The following is a 12102-nucleotide window of genomic DNA, read 5'->3' on the forward strand; positions in this document are numbered from 1 at the left end:
TGGACTTGGTTTTTGGGCTGAGCTCCTGTGGGTGGGGACAGAAAGTCTTGAACCCAGAACTGAATTTAGTTCCATTACTATTTACATGATCTCAGCCTGACAGGCCATGCATGCAAAGCTTCTGCCTCCTGATTTACAAGTACAGACAGCCTTTCTTTTTTTAGTCTGTCTGTCTGTCTGTCTATCCATCTATCATCATGCATACAGTGTTCTCCCTGCATGTATACCTGCACACCAGAAGAGGGCACTAGATCTCATTACAGATGGCTGTGAGCCACCATGGATTGCTGGGAATTGAACTCAGGACTTCTGGAAGAGCAGCCAGTACTCTTAACCTTGGAGCCATCTCTCCAGCCCCAGACAGCTTTTCTTTATACTCAAGATTTTTTTCTGGATTAAAAGATAAGGGTCAGAGGGCATTGTATGCTGAATAAAAATTTTTACCAAGTTCCTCATTTTTCTCTTGAATATCAGAATGTGCAACATAAAGAAAAAACATTATGTTCATTTATGGCTCAAACAAGAAACAACAATTCTTACTTATCAAGTGAGACTATCATTTAACCATGCCAATCATGTAAGGCTTAGATATCAGATCATAAAATCTGTTTGGAGAGATACATGGCTCATTCAAGGTCCTGTGCATCAGAACTTATAAACACTGGAATCTGAACTGATCTGATCCAAAATGGTCATTTCCTCCCATATGATGTGCTATAAGAATATATCAGACGACACAGAGAACAGTGACCGCCACTGTTTTGTTTCAAGTGAAAATGATCATATCACAGTGAAGCCCCAGTCTCACCTACGGGCAGGGTTAAAAAAAAAGTTTTGATGCCAGGCAGTGGTGGCACATCTCTGTGAGTTCGAGATCACCCTAGTCTACAGAGCAAGTTCTAGGACAGGCTCCAAAGCTGCAGAGAAACCCTGTCTTGAAAAAACAAACAAACAAACCAAACCCCTCCAAAACAAACAAACAACAACAACAAAAATCCAAACCAAACAAAAAATAAACAAACAAAAAATGATTTCAGTCTATGCCTAGGTGCACAGGCTTATGAATGTATATTTTATAAAAAGGCCATGCCCTCTGAAAGAGGCCAGAGGGTCAGTGGGGAAGAGGAGGGTGTTGGTTCTGCCAGTTTAAGAGGATGAAAACAAACTCTTAATTTTGAATATCTGCGTTCACATCTGGGTCTCTGAGACGGGCTATCCTCTAGGAAGGAAGACGGAGAAGAACGAGAGAATGATGCCACTTGGATTCTTTTATAAAAGCTATTGTTTTAAAGATGTCTACCCACACACATTCTTAAGGTCAGGGGACAGTTCTGGTTGGGATAACTGATGTCTGTTTACTCATGAGTGAATTCTGCCAAGACTCTGACACCATCTTTGGGGTGGGAAGAAACGGACAAACTGTCCTTGTTCTCACTCTGTCCCCTGCTAATTCTGTCTCCTCTCTCTGAGGAGTAAGTGTAGCTCATACAGAAGAAGCCCAATGTGTCCAAGTATTAAAAACCAGGGACACTCCTTTCAGCTACTTCTGGCAGTGAAGCAGACTTTTCAAACCCCTGCTTGAAGCTCACTCACTGCCCTTGTGAAACCATATGTTATTAAAAAGAGAAAACCCTTTGTTCAGAATGTCTTCAGTTCCTGCGACTCTGATTAGAGACGCAGACCGGCTCTGAATTCAGACCCATGTTTATCCCTCTGAGAAGCAGGGCAAGACCCCCCTCCAGACTCCATGATCAGCTTCTTATAATCCTGAAACCTGAGAGTTATGGTGGAATACTAGTTTGCATTGTATTAATTCAGAGAATGCCTCAACTCCAAATATGCCTAAGAATAGCATTCAGTAGGCATCTATAAGGAGCAACATGAAGCATGCTGCCCTCCAGAGCTAACATCAGCAAATAGGGAACACCAGTCACATTCGCTGATTGGTCCTTACAGGATTACTAGTGGCTATAGGGAGAATGTTTGGACACAGGATATTTATTGCAAAGAGTTCGTAACTGGCTAGCTACCTCGTGGGTATGAAACAGCCTATTCATAATCTGGTGGCATGGTCACTGAAAACTCACTAAGGTCATGCAGAGCAGGAAGGCGCTCTTCTGACCTCTGGCTGCCTGAACGAACGGTGCCTTATATGAAGTCACAGTTCACAGGCACGGATTGCCTTTTCCTTCTTTGTGGGACAGTTTCAGAGAGCGGTGCCTCAGGAAACTGTCACTTCCTCTGTCACCCACGCTGTTCTCAAGCTCTGGGTGTCCTATATCTCAGCCACACCAGAGCATAGTTGAGGTCATGGGGCTCTGCAGACAAAGCCTTTACACTTGAGTTGCAGGTCCCTTGAGGTACAAACCTGTTGTCCTAATAACTGCTATGGATAGAGCAAAGATGGATAACTTGTAAAAGTTTTGTTTTGGGGGGGAGGCTGGTTGTTTGAGACAGGGTCATATACAGTAGGTTAGGCTCGCCTGCAACTCATTTATTATAGCCCATCGTGTCATCAAACTCATGGAAGCCCTCCTGTGAGGATTACAGGGCTGAGCCACCACACCTAGCCACATGTTTTGGTGTTTAATGAATGCCGTTGAGACAGATTAGAGCTTATTTCTTAGAAACGCACAGGAACAACTTCAGGGTCCTGATGACATGTGGGTAAAAGGGATTCAGGGCAAAGGGTGGGAGACGTACAAGGTGATGTGAGTAAGGAAAGCAGGAATCGAGCCGTGCTGGGGGGGGGGGGAGGAGGAAGCTGGAGCCATTGGAGCCATTCAGAGCCCTCGAATTTGGAAGCACAACAAAGAAAACTGGAAATAAAGTCAGGCTCGTGGCGGGAATATTTAAATACAGCCAGATTTAAAGTCGTTTCCATTTAAGCATGTAATGAATACCGTGTTTACTTTTTCTTCTAAACACACCAACCTTAGTGTCTTTTCCAAAGACTTTGGAATGAAAACAAATCCAGTTTTCTGACACGAAGAGCTTTCCTTGGTATAGAATTTCTTTCTGGAGAGCACAGGTAAAGCCTAAGAAACAGACAGGTGGAACAGTGCCCTTTAGAATCTTTCTACATTACTATTGTTCCCATGATTCCTATTCCAAATAACAGTGTGTCTGTATTTCAGTGATGAGACACTCCAAAGTTCCATTGCTAGCTACTACCAAAGGCAAACCTCTTCAGGGCCAACGCCTCCATGAAACACGACTTCAGGATGGCCTGTCTTGTTTTGCTGTTGTTGTTTTGTTTTACACACACACACACACACACACACACACACACACACACACACACACACACACAAAACCTTTCTGGAGAGAGGTCAGCATGACCAGGGGTGCTCCTGTCCACCATCTTTATGACCCTGACTGAGCATGCTCCTAAACATTCAGGTCGGCCACTTTGACTTCAAACATGTGCTGTGTGAATCTGGGTTAAAGCATGCCCAGACGTGTGTCTGCCATCTTTCCTTCTTGAACTAGGACCTTAAAATGAGCATGCTCAGCAGGGTGCCCACCCCCAAAGTGACTCCCTACTTGTATAGTTTCCCTAGGCTTCTTTTCTTTGAGGAGGGTTATTGCTTTTGAAATAACTCCACTGCAGGTAGTAGATTGTTTCCCACTTTTCATACATGTTTTGGCACTTACGCACAATATGTGAGCATACTACATTTGGCTGAACTATCACTTCCTTGTGAGTTTTTTTTTTCTTTTCTTTTCTTTGAAGATAAGGTGTTGCTGTGTGGTCCAGGCTAGCCTGGAGTTCAAAATTCAGACCTGGCTGGCCTCAACCTTGAGAACCTCCTGCTATTGTCTTCAGTGCTGGGATTAGAGGCACATACCAGCATGCCTAGCTCCTCAGTCATTTTTAGCATGATAAAGTCGTAGTAGCTAGAATGTGTTTTTCAATTCAAAGTGTCAGAGACATTCTAAGAGCAGGAAGGGGAGGAGGGCAAGTCTACCCTTAGAAACTAGGAACCATGTTTAAAAAAACCTCTTCTGTCTGCAACCATGTATCATCTGCATGCTAATATAAGCACCCCTGGTCCTCTCTTGCCAAGATCCTAATGACTCACTGATGAAACAGATGGTCTCACCGGGGAAAGAGCACATGACCACACCTCCTGCCAGTTGACCATGGCAGGCACCTAGCCTCTTGACTTACCAAGTACACACCAAGAGAGGCTAGAGTTCAATTGTAGGTCCTGTGATGAGCCACATGCTGACCTGGCATCCTGGGAAACTGCTTGGGTGTTACCACTGCTACCACTGTGACTACTTCCGTACACCAGGGACAATGCTACCACCAGGGACGATGCTTCCTGTGGCAGCCTTTCCTGTCCCAGGCTTATTATCCCAAATCTGAGGATGACTCAGTCACCAACACTTCAGAATAAATAGAAACGGCAAGGAGGTTATTGTGGGACCTTCCTGGATGACTTGGTGTCACCAGAGCAGGCTGCTCCTTCTGTCCTATGTTCCAGGGTATTAGTGAAATGTGAATGCAGCCGGCATTACTGTCATGACATGACCTGTACTTTTCAGAAACTTTTCCCTGAAATGTGTGCTCTTTCTCCCTATACTGCTTACACAACTCAAAAAATTTCTAAATATTATTTTTAAGTGTATGCTTACACGTATGTCTATGTACCATGTTCACGCCTCGTGCCCTCGGAGGCCAGAAGACGGCACTGATGCCTTGGGACTGGAGTCACAGATGGCTGTGAGCTGCCTTGTGGGTGCTGGGAACTGAACCCAGGTCCTCTAGAACTGCTGAGCCATTGTCTCTAGCTCCCTTAGACAGACTTTTAAACATGGAGACGAAACCAATAGCAGGTGGGACTTACTCTGCCTCAGTGGCTCTTCGGTTGGGACATCAAGAAATAACTTGTGAAAGTGCATGTTCGCCTTGTACTGCAGGAGGGCAAAACACAGGTGTCAACATCATCTCTACAGTTTTTGCAACCATCACACATTTTAACCCTGGTTTAACTGATTAAGTTTCCAGTTCCATCCTTCGGTGAGACACAGGGGACACAGGGTTACATAGGTTCTTGTTCCAACATGATTAACACCTTGCTGGGTGGCCAGCCAAGTACCAGAGCAGGGCGAAGGTACTCCTGATAAGAGAGGAGACCGCATTCTAAGGGCTCTCACCAGGGAAGGTGCCAGAGTCACACACCCAAGAGCCCTGGGGAAAGTTCAGGACTTAGAAACTGCACTCAGACAACCCTGAACTTGAAGTCTTGGGTCTGCTTCTGCCTTGGCGTGCGGTCATGCTCTCATCAGTTAGCTCCCCTGGGCCTCGGTGTCTTTTTTCTGTGACTGACATCAAAAGAATTCCTTGCCTTAGAGGGCTACTTACATGGAGTAACACATTGGGAGAGCTCACCACTTGGGACAATATGTAGTCACTAGTTCTATGAGGCCACGAAAGCACACGAGGCCAGAGACAGACTAGCAGGACGTAACACTCCAGGGCAGTATGAGGCCCAAGAGTCTGGAGCACTGCAGATGGATTGCTTGCAAATTGCACCTGTCTCCACAACAGTGGAGATAATATACAGCCAGCAATTTATAGCTAGTGAAATGTTTGCCACAAGCAGCATCCTTAGAGGGCAGGTGTCAACACATTTATGGGAGTTATGTATAACAATGAGCTGCAAGAAACTGGGGTCGCGGGTCCTGCTCAGTAGTGGAGATTGTCCTTGGCATACAGGACTTGGGTTCAACTCCCAGAACCAAATAAAACCCAAACTCCATTGTGATGTGGGAAGTCCTGTGATTATGTCAATAAAGCACTGTTGGGCCAATAGGAATCTAGATAGGTGGGACTAGGAGTCCAGGAGAACTCTGGGAAGGAGAAACACAGAGAGTCAAGATGTAACGCCAAGGGGTAGGAAGCCCGGAACTATTCTCCGGTAAGAGAAGTACTTAGATTAACAATTATGGGGTAATTACTTAAGTCAGAGGTAGCCAGTAAGAAACAAGCAAGGCCAACAGCTTGACAATTAATACAGCCTCCTGTGTGTTTATTTGGGACTGATGCGGCTCTAGAACCAGGCTGGCGGGAAGGCTTCTCTCAAGGAAAAAGCTTCCCTTTACACCATCGAGCTGGTCCCAGTAAGGTGGATTCTGCACCTCTCTGGGTGTATTTAGCACAGAGCCGTCACCTGTGTGTTCATAGGTCTTGCTGCTCTGCGCGGTGGGCACCTGAGGAGGCTGTATTATAAGACATGGATGTAGCACTCCCCCTGCTCTGTGAGATGACACACTAGCACCCGACAGTCAGGCTCGATCCCACAGCCTTGTGCCTTCTCCATGTGCTCTGATGGGTCAGCTGTGGAATTAGTCAGGACGAGCAGTGCCCATCTGTCCTTCACATTTTCTAAACCCCGTGCCTGCTTTGGCCCTGGTTAGCAGAATGCTGCATTTCTGGATTCTTAATCGCCCTTGGAGCCAACACGCACTGCAGTTCTCATTACCTGGCTGGAAGATGAAGACTTTTTTCTTTCAGTCTTGCTTTCGGATTTACACTCATTCTTATCACCCGACAAAGTGGAACCATCAAAACTGGATTTTGACCTGGGGAAAGAAAAGCCACAGAGATTACACAAGGGACTGTTTATGTCACTCATTATAAATCCTCACCGTTGTACCATGTCACGAGAAAGACTGACATTTGTTTTTTTCCCCTTCTAGATACAGATCAGAACTTGCTACACTCTGAGGGCATTCATGCATCATGTGACCAGGATGAACTGCAGAAAGGGCATTGGAGATGCGGAAGCAATTATATCGGCTCAGACGTGTTTTAACCAACAGAAAGAGGAATCCTTGAGGTCCATTGCCAAACAAAATTACAGCTGAAGCACAATCAAATAGTATTTTTGTTTCACAACCCATTCATATTTAATAAGACTTAACTAAGTGGAGCATTGTGCTGAAGGCCTTACGCACACAAGACAGTCTTTATCCTTAGGGAGCTTGTGGGCACATGCACCAGACATTTCTTCCCTTCTTTTTGTTAAAGGCAGTGTGTGCCGGGCACGGTAGTGCATGCCCGCAGTCCTAGCACACGGAAGGCTAGGGCGCGCGGCCTTGTATAAGGTGCCTGACGTTTCATTTCACGTTTGCCTTCTGGTTCTGCTCACAACACCTGTAGGGAGTGAGAATACCTTGAGAAGATTCAGAAAGCAGTACTGTGTAAGGACATGCTCCACCCGCAGAGGGCGGCGCTCCACCCACAGGGGGCGGAGCTCCACAGAGGAGGCCCTGTATTGCAGTGTCTTTCCAGATCATCAAAGTTAGCGTTGTCTGTCCCATGTGCCCACAGTACACACCTCTTCAAAGGATCTGACTGTTTCTGCATTTGGCTGACAGGAATGAGTGTACTGGAGGCTACCCTGGGTTACACAGAATCTTCAAAAGACAAGAGTGGGGGTTGGGAAGACGGTTTAGTGGGTAAGGAGTGAGTGCCTCACTCAGGCACAAGAGGACCGAGTACCCGAGGATCCCCAGTACCCATGTAAAAAGCCAGGCATGTCTGTGTGCGTCTGTCCGTAACCTCAGCACTGCGCTGGTAGAGACTGGGGTTGGGGGTGGGGATTTGCTGGGTTTGTTGCCAGCGGCCTCGATGAAAATAGCAGACTCTACGCTCAGTGAGAGACCTTGTTTAAAAAAATAGGATGGAGAGAGAACAGGATACCTCAACTCCTCCTCTGGTCTGTCCATGTATATGCATGGGCTCTATAACCCTCCCTGCCATTTGCGTACAAGGCAGGCTACACAGACAGACAGACAGACAGACATCATCATAAGATCCAAATCTTCCCTTGTCTGTTACAGGCAGAGGCCAGAAGTTTGGAATATTGGGTGTGGGTGATTTTTAGCCCGGCTCTCCACTTTCAGCAGATGCGTGTGTCTGCGCGTCATCTTAAGTTCTGTAGCTGAGAACAATCATTTCAAGGGGCAGAGTGTGTATGAGCTCCAGAACTGATGCACGCATGTGCTTTATCATTGTATAGCTGCTTTATTGCTAGGGGCTGGCAACAGTACACAGAATGTCCATACTTTTATACAGTTTCTTCAATGCCACAGAGGGACAGACATGATGGAAGCTGGGCAGACAGTGGACAATGGTTTTCTCTGCTATGAGAGCACTGGCTGCGTGATGTTTAGGCAAAGAAGCTCTCAGCAATTCACAGTAGACAGACTTGACCAGCTCTGGGCTAGCTAATGTGTTCCGTGGGAATCCTGGGATTATTATTAATTTTTAAACTATGAGTTTGCTGACACTCGACCTGAAAAAGGTAACACTTTTTACAAATGTCAAAAAATAACAATGACATGTAGATAGGTACAACAGTGCCCAATGCAATCCTAGCATTTGGGAGGCTGAGGCAGGAAGATCATGAATTTAAGGCCACCCTGAGGAACATAGTGAGTTAGGAGCATGCTTTAGCTACACAGTACCTCAGATATAAACAACAACAACAAAACAGTGCGGGGTGTGGTGTGGTGGTGTGCACCTTTAACCCCAGCGCTCCTGAGGCAGAGGCAAACGGATCTCTGTGAGTTCGAGGCCAGTCTGGTTTACATGGCGAGACCGTGTCTCAAAAAACAAAGAAACATCAGGAAAACAAAGCGACCAACAAATAAAAACTCCAAGCAGATAAAACAAGGATGGAACGTATCCGGTTCAACACACGCTAATGGAATTAGAGGGCAGCAGGCAGGCAGGTGTCCTGAAAGACCATGCATGGTAGGCAAATGCAGTATGAAGGGCAGAGGCCGCTCTGTGGAGCAAAAGGGAAACTTCTTTGCATAGCACCGATGTCGCTGCATCTTCTCTGCCATGCCGTTCTCACTTCCTACAGCTGCCCACAAGCAAGATGGAAGCCCAGTGCAAAGCGAAGGCACATGAAAACTGCCAAGAACTGCCAGACGTTGTGAGCAGAGCGACAGTGGCGGGCCCTCTGCACCACTGTGTACCCTCGTGGCTCCCCCCATCTCCTACTGATGCACACACGGCTCTCGCGTGAAGCCTGGGGAAGTCAGGAGGAACCCACGTATTTGCAAGGTGACTCCCCAGTCAGTCAGAGTGAAAGACCCGTGAGAGCACACACACCGTGCTCTTGCTGGGGGGAGTTGCTTGGTGAGTGGGGCAGGGTGCTCTGCTGGGAAAAACCACAAATCGGTGTGTAGGGAGGACAGAAATAATTGCCAGTGGTCCCTGAAAAGGAAAAGCTGGGTGAGGAGTTACCACGCAGGCATTGGTTTAGAAAGGACATACAGGTGGCGAGCCAGGGACGAAGGGAAATGTAGGACTTGGTTAATCGGCTCCTGGCGGAGGTTCAAGATGGGAGAAGGCAGCGGTTCTAATAATGTTCTAATAAAGTTCCAGTAATGGGGAGGAGAGTGCTCTCCCTTAGTGGAGAGTTCTAAAAGCCACATTTAGGCCTGGGGATGCAGCCCAGTGGTAGAACAGCTCACGTGTTCAACCTTCAGTTTGATCCCCAGTACCAAAAACCAAAAATGAAATTAAAACAACAAAACTTCTCACATTGAGTCCTCTGGCCACGGGCATCTCTAAGCTCCGCCTTGGCAGTTTTTGCCTCTGAGAGTGATGGAGCCTACAGCTCTGTATTAAAACACGCCATCACTCCTCCTACATCCCAGTCTCCTTCATAGCCCCAGTCTCAGGACACGGGGAGCTCAGCAGATCCCTGGGATGTGATCTCTTCTGCTCTTTCCCGTGGCTCCCAGGAAAGGGAGGGCCAGGTGTGGCTGTGTGGCAGCTAAGCAGACACTGGGTGCCCTCTGCCCTGACAGCAGATCCGCTGGCTTCCTGGGTCAGCAAATCAGTGTTCCCAGAAAGAGGCGCAGCCCTTCTGCAGAGGCCGGGGAACAGGAGCAGAAGGGAGACATAAGCGTTCAGGGAAAAGACCAGGGCCGCACTTTCTTAGGGCACGATTTGCCTACGGTTGAGACATACTCTTAACCACAACCGTGAAACTAGAAATAGCAGTGCTCCCTACCAGCCCAGGAAGGAAGGGTCCACTTACCACAGGCCAATGCTTCTCTTCTGGTCTGGGGACTCAGCCTCCACCGACGAGGTAGGGGACTGGGCTGTTGGGGACTTGCTGACCTTCCTTCTGTCCTCCACACCATTCTCGGCCTCCGAGCTGGAGAAGAGAGAGAACCGCTTCACTTTAGGCATCCAGAGGGAGGCGGAAGGAGAAATGATGAAGTGAGCTCTGGGGAGAGGGATAATCTTCATTCTTCACTGGCAGCCTTGTCAACTCTGACAGCTGTGGTCCTTCCCAGGTCCCATTCTAAAGCCACTGTGGGAGTCTTCACCACGGCAGTAGCTGCAGGTGACACCTGCTTCACTTGTAAATGTCTGACCGCCCAGGACCTGCTCAGCTCCGGGCCCCAAGCTGCTCAGCTCTGCCCAGCCAAGGCGGGTGCTGGGCAGCAGATCACCTGGAGGTTGGGAGAGGCCCTGTGCGCAAGCGCGGGTGGCTCACACGCATGGGTGGCCTCCTGCAGGTGCTGGGAACCCCCACCCTCTTTGTTTGCACTTCTCTTATGTCACTTATCACCTTTTGTTGTACTTATGACGGTCCCACTTGGGTTGTTGTTTTAACTACGCACTTCCCTAAGCAATTTACAGAGTCTAATCTTTATAGCCACCCAGGCTAAGTAGGAATTACAACCTTCATTTTATAGGTAGGAAATCTGAGGCTTTCACTGAGTATCTTGCCCACAGAGCTCAAATCTACTTTAGTTCTGCCCCTTTATAAGGTATTTGCATATACATTCCTTTTCTAATTCCATCCATCCATCCATCCATCCATCCATCCATCCATCTATCCATCCCTTTTTCCCACCTCCAACTCACTCATTTATTCAGCTTATTTAATGTGGGAGTTTCCAAGGTGGGGCAAGAATTGTGCTCATCTTTATACGTTAACTCACTCACCACAGAGTCTAGCGTAGCAGTGGGCTATGAACAACAGGCTATGGAAAAACGAAGCCCGACCTTGATAAAAGAGACAGGAAGAGAGTAGAGAAGAAGGTAAATTAAGAGGCGTTGCTCACGGACCATCAACAAGTGGATGATTGCCAGCGTGGTGGGGGAAGCAGGCACACCAGTTGGTGGACGAAGACTGCTGTAGGATGGTTTTCAATGTGGGAAGTGGGAAAGAAGGAAAACCGGAGGAGAACAAAGGTGGTATTCATGGTCCAGACTGTCTCTGATCTTAGCCTATGCCATAAAAATTCAAGGGACATACTTCTGAGGTTCCGAGCACTCCACCGAAGGTGAGCATAAAGCCAGGTGCAATAAAAAGGCATCGCTGTGACGCATTAGCCGATTTTCATCCCAATTTATCACCTATTTGGTATTTGTGCTTGCATGTGGCCAGAAGGTTAACAGGCAGGTGGGCTAAGCTCTGTGTGTGCTCACTAACCATGTTTCACAGCACACAGACAATGCAGGCCACACCCAGTGGGAATTACATCCTGGCATTGAAATAAAGAGTTTATCTGACAAGAAAATCAACTAGCAATCCCAGAAATGGCTGGTACTTTCATTGTGTAGTTAGTAGTTCTCTTTCTTCCAAGAAGATACATACTGAAGGACAGAGACCAATCCTCTCCTCCTTCAGTTTTTAAGGTATATTAAAAGGGCTGAGTCTACACCATACTGCTTTACATGACCAGAGGCGCATTGGAAGCCTTTGAACTATGATTGGGCCAGGTGTAGAGGCACACACCTTTAATCCCACCATTTGGGATGTAGAAGTAAGTGTATCTCTGTGAGTTTGAGGCCAGCCTGGTATACATAGTAGAAAAAAAATGCTTTGCTTTAAAATTTTAGAAAAGTACTTTATTAAACCTCAGGGCCAATTTCATTTGTGGTCTTGAAGAGCTGAGGAAGTACTAGGAGGCTTTGAGGCCATGCAGTGGTTTGAAAGAAAATGGCTCCCAAAGTGGTAGTATTAGGAGGGGTGGTTTTTTTGGAGTAGATGTGGCCTTGTTGGAGGAAGTGTGTCACTGTGGTGGTGGGCTTTGAGGTCTCCAATG

The 12102-nt window shown here is 47.2% G+C and overlaps 1 protein-coding gene across 2 annotated transcripts in view; it reads right to left on the reverse strand.

Moving 5' to 3' along the window:
• Nucleotides 1-12102, reverse strand: part of Gramd2b (GRAM domain containing 2B) — an 82617-nt gene that overhangs the window by 16140 nt on the left and 54375 nt on the right. For both annotated transcript variants that reach the window (XM_005069103.4, XM_005069104.4), the window contains exons 2-5: nt 10077-10196; nt 6495-6594; nt 4857-4923; nt 2935-3038 (exon numbers count right to left, since the gene is read on the reverse strand). In XM_005069103.4, the coding sequence (XP_005069160.1) occupies nt 2935-3038; nt 4857-4923; nt 6495-6594; nt 10077-10196 (391 nt within the window). The remainder of the gene's footprint in view (nt 1-2934; nt 3039-4856; nt 4924-6494; nt 6595-10076; nt 10197-12102) is intronic.

The sequence above is a fragment of the Mesocricetus auratus genome, unplaced genomic scaffold, assembly GCF_017639785.1.
Source record: "Mesocricetus auratus isolate SY011 unplaced genomic scaffold, BCM_Maur_2.0 Super-Scaffold_6730, whole genome shotgun sequence".
NCBI classification, from domain to species: Eukaryota; Metazoa; Chordata; class Mammalia; order Rodentia; family Cricetidae; genus Mesocricetus; species Mesocricetus auratus.